This window comes from Typopeltis vanoorti, chromosome 7 (assembly GCF_054136105.1).
Source record: "Typopeltis vanoorti isolate ZY-2024b chromosome 7, IOZ_Tvanoo_1.0, whole genome shotgun sequence".
Lineage (NCBI taxonomy): Eukaryota > Metazoa > Arthropoda > Arachnida > Uropygi > Thelyphonidae > Typopeltis > Typopeltis vanoorti.
The window spans coordinates 70,203,896-70,211,605 of record NC_143555.1 but is presented as its reverse complement, the minus strand read 5'-3'; the positions used below and the strand labels follow the sequence as shown (position 1 = coordinate 70,211,605).

At 35.9% G+C, this 7,710-nt stretch overlaps 1 protein-coding gene across 5 annotated transcripts in view; it reads right to left on the bottom strand.

The window, feature by feature from the left end:
- Nucleotides 1-224: 224 nt before the first annotated feature.
- The window catches only part of LOC150104763 (transmembrane protein 272-like), a 30,188-nt gene continuing 22,702 nt past the window's right edge, over nt 225-7,710 (bottom strand). For 4 of the 5 annotated variants that reach the window (XM_090395938.1, XM_090395940.1, XM_090395939.1 and 1 more), the window contains one exon: nt 225-516. In XM_090395938.1, the coding sequence (XP_090252064.1) occupies nt 329-516 (188 nt within the window). In that variant the 3' untranslated portion in view covers nt 225-328. The remainder of the gene's footprint in view (nt 517-7,710) is intronic. The other variant, XM_090395942.1, reaches the window with a different exon arrangement.

Sequence of the window (7,710 nt, the reverse complement as noted above, 5' to 3'; positions counted from 1 at the left end):
TCACCTTCTCCACTACTTTATCTATCATCTAGAGCCACTACCACTAGTATTTTATTGTCTGCAAATTTCGCGTGTAAAATACTTCGGTAATTATTTATGCCAATATTTTTAGTTCTACAGTATTGACGTTTATTATTTCTATTCATTACACAATCTTATTTTGTGATCAATTGATAGCTTGAGATTGATCTTTTATATATATATATATTTACTGATTGGCCGAAATCATCATAACGAGAAAACACTTCTTGAGTTCAGCAATAAAAATTGAAAATTACGAAGCATTACATATTAGTCTAAACTCAATTTGGTATAGTAACAAAATTGTTCAATTTTTCGTATTATATATAGCACAACAACAATATACACAAAGGCCAATTAAAATCACTACACCAATTGCAATAAAAGTTGAGTTGAGAAGCCAGAAAGAGAAATAGTACACTGTTTTGGCGCAATAGTTTTCATTTTTAGGATTGTCAAAATCAGGGAGACTTAGACCATAAACCCAGTAGCACCCTGAATAAAATACAAAATAACATAATCAATAAATTACTCATATGATAATAATAAACAAGTGATAAATATTTAAAATAAAATAAATACGTTATCAATTAAAATGGAACAAATCAAGATACTGGCACGAGTATTGACAATGCTTAATACAACCGTTATATAGAGAAACCTGTGAAGTATTCATAACTATAAATCCACACGTATGCCACAGTAATTAACGTTTTAATAATATGTAAATATTTCCTCTTAAGTACCATAAGACATCATCAGTACAGTTATTAAACAACAATAGGAATTAAATTCAAAAAACACATTAGTGCGCATGCTAACATTGGAATCCCTCTATATAGTGTGTTGAAGCACTAAATACTATTGGGCTGTAATTAAATTAAATTAAAATATAACTGATAAATTTATTTTGTGCAGTTCAGGATAATAATTTTCCAAACTTTTGGGACAGTGAGGCAGTCGTTAAGGTTAAGATTGGGTCTGTGCCCTAAGGCTTCAGCAATTTTTTTTTTATACAACCGTTCATGTTTATATGAGGATCGATGTAGTAGCATGGTCTGTTGCTATTAGATCCTGTGGTTGGCATTTTCAACTCCGTGTTGTGCGACATCAGATTTGTGAAGTTTGATAAGACGTATGTGGTCTTCATGTTCAGAGATGCGTTTATTTACAGATCTTGTTTGTCCATAGTAAGAAAGTTACAAGAACATGGCACTTTGTATACGCCAAGTAGCATCAGTGGTAATTAACTCTGAATTTGGTTTATTGGTTTAGAGGTAGCAGCGAGTTGGTATTTCTTCAAAATTTTTGACAAACGTTCAGAGACGCGTTTGATGTATGGTCCAGGAATCCTGTGGACTTCTACTAGTCTAAGTTGATGTTTGGGAGGGTGGCTAATCATTTTTTGATTTGTTGGATTATATCCATTTAATAAGGCTGTATCTTTAAATAATTTCCAATTCTTGTTTTAGAGATTCTTCAGAAGAACAAAATGTGTGTGTGCTCTACATACCAAAGATTTTATGATGCCATAATTTTAAGATGGATGGTGAGTCGTTGTGTTCTGGATATAACGAGCTGAAAAAGTTAGTTTTCTATAAAACAATGTGGAAATGGAACCCTTCTGATTATGTTGGATGTGTAAATCGTGGAAGGAAATACCTTACGATGATTCCTTTTCTAGAATGAATTTGATGGGTGGGTGTACGTGCTTGATATTATTTAGAAATGAGTACAGTTTATTGTTCCATGTCTCTCCAGACTGCAAAGACATCATCAAAATTAAAAATTTAGTTACTGTGGCATACGAGTGAATTTATAGGTATTAATACAACTGTATTAGAAAACGTGTATACGATTTGAAGAATTTTCCTAGATGGCTCCAGAAGATGGGCAAGAACGCTCTCTAGAAGTAAGTTTACTTAACCTACATCATATATTAGGACTCATACTAGCGAGCTTCATGAACACAGCTACCTATCAAGTAATTCTGAAATGCCAGAGGATCCTTTCTTTAATTTTAGAGGTACGGTAGTGGCGACGGTGCTTAACAAGTCTAAGGTCGATGAGCAACAAATATTTATTACATTTTTGAACTTCCTTTTATTATTACCACAATTTATTCGAATTTATCACTAAAGCATTCAACATTCAATTCTTCGTGTTATGATTAAATATACACACATACGTTTCTTTCTATTATTCAAATAAAAAGCCTATGTACCTGTGTGGAAGTGGCGTTTGCACTGCATGGTCATTGGCAGCCCAAAGAAAGACCTAGGTTCAATTATGGTATCTGACCAGAGGAATATTGTTTAAGCTTTCTTCGACCGATTCACAATTTAGTTGATCTCTGACGGGAAAACGTTTTTTTTTCTTCTCCCGGAAGCTAGGGTTTTCGATGTAAACGCAAGAAAAAGACTATAGAACCCACACTGACTCAGACAATAAATACATAGTATTATGATTAGGGACCACAGGTTGGTGGCGCTTGTCACCAGTGTCTTCACTGGATGCCGTTTATAATTAGTGATAATCTTGGCAAGCTGTCTCTGATTGGCTCTTCTCACTCACCCTCGGAAAGTTAGATATGGTTAAATGGCCTCGCCTTCCCTATAAGTGAATAAAAGGCGATAGCTGATTTATTTATTCATTTTTTTTTATCTTAGTCCTGGTCTCTTGTGGAAGTGTTGATCAACAGTTTAACTTCAGTTCCATTCTCTCTTTCTAGATTAAAGAATTCTGATATATTTCAATTTAACCAACATAGTAAGTATTACAACTGAAGAACTCTTGAAAAATTTAGTTCTGCATCAGAATCAGTCATAGATGCTTCCATAGCAAATTCACTGATTATTTGTCGTCAAGGTTCGCATCACCGTTCTTATCACCTGGCTGCAACTTCCGAATGGATTTTTCTCTAATCTAAAATTTGTGTGTGTCAATTAAAAAAATATTTTTTCAATTTAATTTGATTAGTTGAGAACGTGGATTGGAGAGGTGAAATCGGGACACCAAGAGGTGTCTATAGAACACTATGGATTGCTATCATACACAAATAAAAGTGCTCGGTTTGTGCATAAAAGTATATCTAACACAAAAGGTACAAACACTATGATACAATATTTTAATTTATTTTTTCTACAGCATTTGGAGATTGAGGGGAAATTCAATCTCCACCCGTAGCCAATAAGAGATAGCTGGTTTAAAACTATCAAAAACAGCCAACGTGTTTTATTCCCTCATAGGGCATAGGCAAGGTGTTTTTAGCACTATCTAACTTTTAGAGACTGATGGGAAAGTTCAATCTCCACCAGTAGCAATCAGATATAGCTGGTCTAAGACTAGCGAAGAGATGCGACTGACAAGTGCCGCTATCTCGTGGTCCGTAATCCTAACATGATGTGTTAATGTCTGAAAAGTTTGTGGGCCCCACGGTAGATTTTCTTGAGTTTATAGGAGGAAAGAGCAGAGTTTCTAGTAGAAAAAACTCGCTGGCCCATGGCAGAGATGGAGAAACTTGGGAACCGGTCAGAAAAGCTTATTAAGCTTATTAAAAGTTCCTGTAGTCGGCGATTACAATAGAACTTGTGATGCTCTTCTTTTTGGCGGTCTAGCGTCATGGACGGCACACGCCACTTATGCTGAGCTACACAGGCACTCAACGATCACCACTTCTAAATTATAAACAGCATCCAATGAAGAGACTCTGATAAGTTTTGCATCTCGCTGTTAAACGCAGGATGTAATTGTGTGAGAAAACGTGTTCCACCGTCGATTATCTTACGTTTACATGCAAAAACCTTAGTTTCCTAAAGAAAAAAAAAACAGTTTTCCCAACATCGACTATTTGAGGAAAATAAGAAGGGATTAGAAGCTCTTTTAGTCAGATTCACACTAGGAAGAATTGCTTTCTTCTCTCCTGGTGCAAACAATGAAACTCCACTTCTACAGGCCTCATTCATTATTTTATTTATTTAATATAATGAATTTCTAGGGGTCACTCGATGCGCTACATAAAGATTCCTGCAGTCATGTCACATTCTCTGCTTAAATAATGTAACCACAAACTGGAATATCCAACGATGATGCGCTAGATATTACAAAGTCACCTTTCAACTACTTGTCGAACTCTACTTGGAATATATGCTATCTACACTCCAAGTTGATAGTAGATGTGTTTTATTACCTGATGAATCATCACCATTGCTTTGCATATTGGAGTCATTAAGTGTCCTGCCTTCATGTTTTGTCTTCAGGGCAAGGAAACGACATGTAAGAGACACAGACCCTCTTTGACTTGGGGGGTACAGCAGTAAATGGATATTACATCATGGGAACGAACATGAGGGCAATGAATCATACTCGGGCAAGTTCGCTGCTTCCTAATTAGCTAGTGAAAACTCCTGCTGCCACTTCTTCTACCAGTTTGTACCTGAAAAGAGTCCAAGTATCGCGGTAAGCAGGGGCAACTGTCGAGCCTCACTCGGAGAGGAAACGGGGTCCCTTTTTATGCATCTTCCACTTCTAACACACGCTACTATCTATTTAATTCTACTTCTCGTTTTTCATCAAGGTAATCTAATATAATATGATTTTACTGAGGATACAAAATTTACTACAAAAGAATTTTAAAATAAATAAATAAATAAATAAATAAATAAATAAATAAATAAATATATATATATATATATATAAATATATATATATATATATTTGAAAATCGTTAAAAAAATAAACAGCAAAGAGAGTTCTTTTTCATATCCACTTTCTCAAAATTCTCAGCCTCAACAGCAATACAAACGATGTGTCCCATTGCCTACAGTTATCCTAATCAAACTTATTCCTAACGAAACCTTAGCTGGTGAGTGAGCTCGAAAAAAAACAACTTTCCAAATACATCTTGGACAGTTTCTTCTGTCAGAATACTGCACTTGTATATTAATAAGAAAAGATATTCCAAGTCAGGGAATGAAAAACATCGAGCCCTACTGTTTAAATTGTTTTGGCTCAAATTTTCTTTATTAAACCTTACTGCACTCATTTGGTGTTGTTGATCTTATCGAAATTCAAATACTCATGGACCTCTTCGATTAGCTATGTCTAAAACTTGATTTTTTGAAAATAAAACACGGAAACAATGAGATCATCTTCCACCGAGAATTCAGAGTCCAGAGGTCACATTGGGTTCTGTTTTCTGCTCAAATTGGATTCCCACTCTGTCTCTTGCTGATGAAGCAGGCAAGAATTACTTTGTATTTGCCATTAACAATAACGTAACACAGAGAGTCCACCCATCTAAACACAATAACAAACAACGTTTAACTTTCTGACAACACTCTTAACCTCTTCTCAAGAAATCCCACTTACAAATGACCTGTGAATTTTAGTACTTTCTTGATAAATCGGACAACAATGTTATCCAAGTTGCGTATCCAAGGGTGCAAACGGGGGTGACCTCTCTGAATTGTTTCCATTTCAAAATTACTACTTCAATTTTCCTGATCAAAGTACCTGTTCAGATTGAATTAAAAGAAATAATGCTCGCTGAAAAGGAACTTCACATCTCATTTTCAACCCAAAATTTCAAAATATCAACCTCTATTGATTCTCTAATAAATATATCAAGAGGGTCCATGAAAAAAGATCAGAATATCAAGAATGGCTCTATAGTAAATGGAATAAGACTGAAACTTCAGTGTAACAATCAGCCTGCAACAAATGCAAAAAACACAATAAGAAATCTAAACATGATTTTGAAAGAGTCAAATGCCACATACGTGCTTCCTACTTTGATGACATTCTAGCGTTCTAGTCACTCCCTCTAAGGACATGAGAGGAAATGTTTGTCCTCCTACTTTACTACCGCTTTCACAAACATCTACTATTGGAACATCACCCAAAGACAAGACTGACCTTTTGGCATTTCCTTTCTTCAAATTCTTGTATGAACGACAAAGGCGAAGTATGTCTAATCTACCAAGAACTAATTTTATTCCAGAAAGTCAGAATTCTGAATAACGTGGACACAAGAACTGTATCGAGTCTTGACAGTATCTCTTCGACTGGCCCCACAACAAACACTTGACCTATGTTGACTCTTAAACATTTCTCACTCCACTGGCATCAACCCTACTGCACATGGAAACATGCTTACATCTAATTCATTCCAAAATAACAATTCTTGCTTATTCCTTCCCTTCTCTTTTACCTTGCGAGGCTTTCTATTACTTAACAGCAACCGCATCGCGGATAAGGTGATTAAATCTATGAATGCAAAATAATAATAATAGAAATAATAAATCACCTAACACCTTTTATTCACATGGAGTAGCTTTAGTTCTTTAGCCTTATCTAAGTTGTGAAGCCTGAGCATCAGCCAAACTCCTCCATTAGCCACTCTGAGATAATTCGCCCAAGACCATCAATAATTTTCATAGCATTCAATGAAGAGTAGAAGGCAAAAGTCACCAACTCGTGGTCCCTAACTCTAACACAATATATTAGTGCTTAAAATAATCTTAGTAATACCGTCGATCCTCTTGAGTTTACGGACCGCTTTTATGGGGAAAAACCCGCTTAACTGCGCCAGAGATCGACAAACTCAGGTATTGGGTGAAGATGGATCGGCAACTAATATAGAACTTATAGTGTCTTCTTCAGGCTGTCCTAGTGCGATGGATGCAAACCCCATTTCCACCGGGTTAAACAGACCTTAAATTGTTATGAAAATCACCCATAACATATTGTCACCTATAACATTCAGATATACAAACATAATCAAATTCTTTTCTGGCTCTGACCTGATCATCCAGTCCTACTGGCAAAACACATCATATCAGCCATAAAACACAACCCGTGTTATTTTATAGCCGACGTGTTTATGCCAAACACTGAGCTGTATTTGTTCACCACGTTTTCCAAAACCTTGATGTACACTGCTTTATCTCCTACATAACAGCTACATGTAGGATAAATTCCAAATCTGCTCAAATCGGGCCCAGTGCTCATGCATTTGGGATGTTACGGTAAATTGCAAAGATTGTTTAATGCTATTCAAAATAGGGCATGAAATTAAATGATGATGATACCGTGCTCAAAGAATCATTCCGATTGTTCTCTCACTCTCACCACAGACATTCAGTTTCTGCCAAATGTCTCTTTTATTGTCACTCCATAGACAATGAATGCTCTGCTGAATTAGCCTCATTTTCACCCGAAACTGTGCGAACCACAATAGCTGCTCGCCAACATTAATTTACTGCGCACCTCAAACTTATGAAATCGACTTCTCTTTCTGCTCCTCTTGCATTTTCCAAACATGACATTGGTGTGTTGGAATGTTTCATTTATGGCTGTACATAGAAACGCGTCTTAATTATATATGTTATTTACATTTCTATAAGATTCTTAATGTTTTCTATTCATTCATTTTTAGGTCTTTCTACCTGGAAAGCTTTTAATAGGGTGCATTCCGTATCGATTTGGGCTGTTTACAGTGCGACAAACCAAGTTTCAGAGTAAAAATCTCCCTCATCCATACGCCGTTTAACTCACGCTTGAAAAGTTCGGATGAAGTTTTTTTGCGTCATGAACGGTATTTGAACCTAGATCATTCCATCCAAAGGGCATCGTATTATCGACTGAGCTACGTTTACTTATAAACACACAAATCTTTGAAAGTGGGTG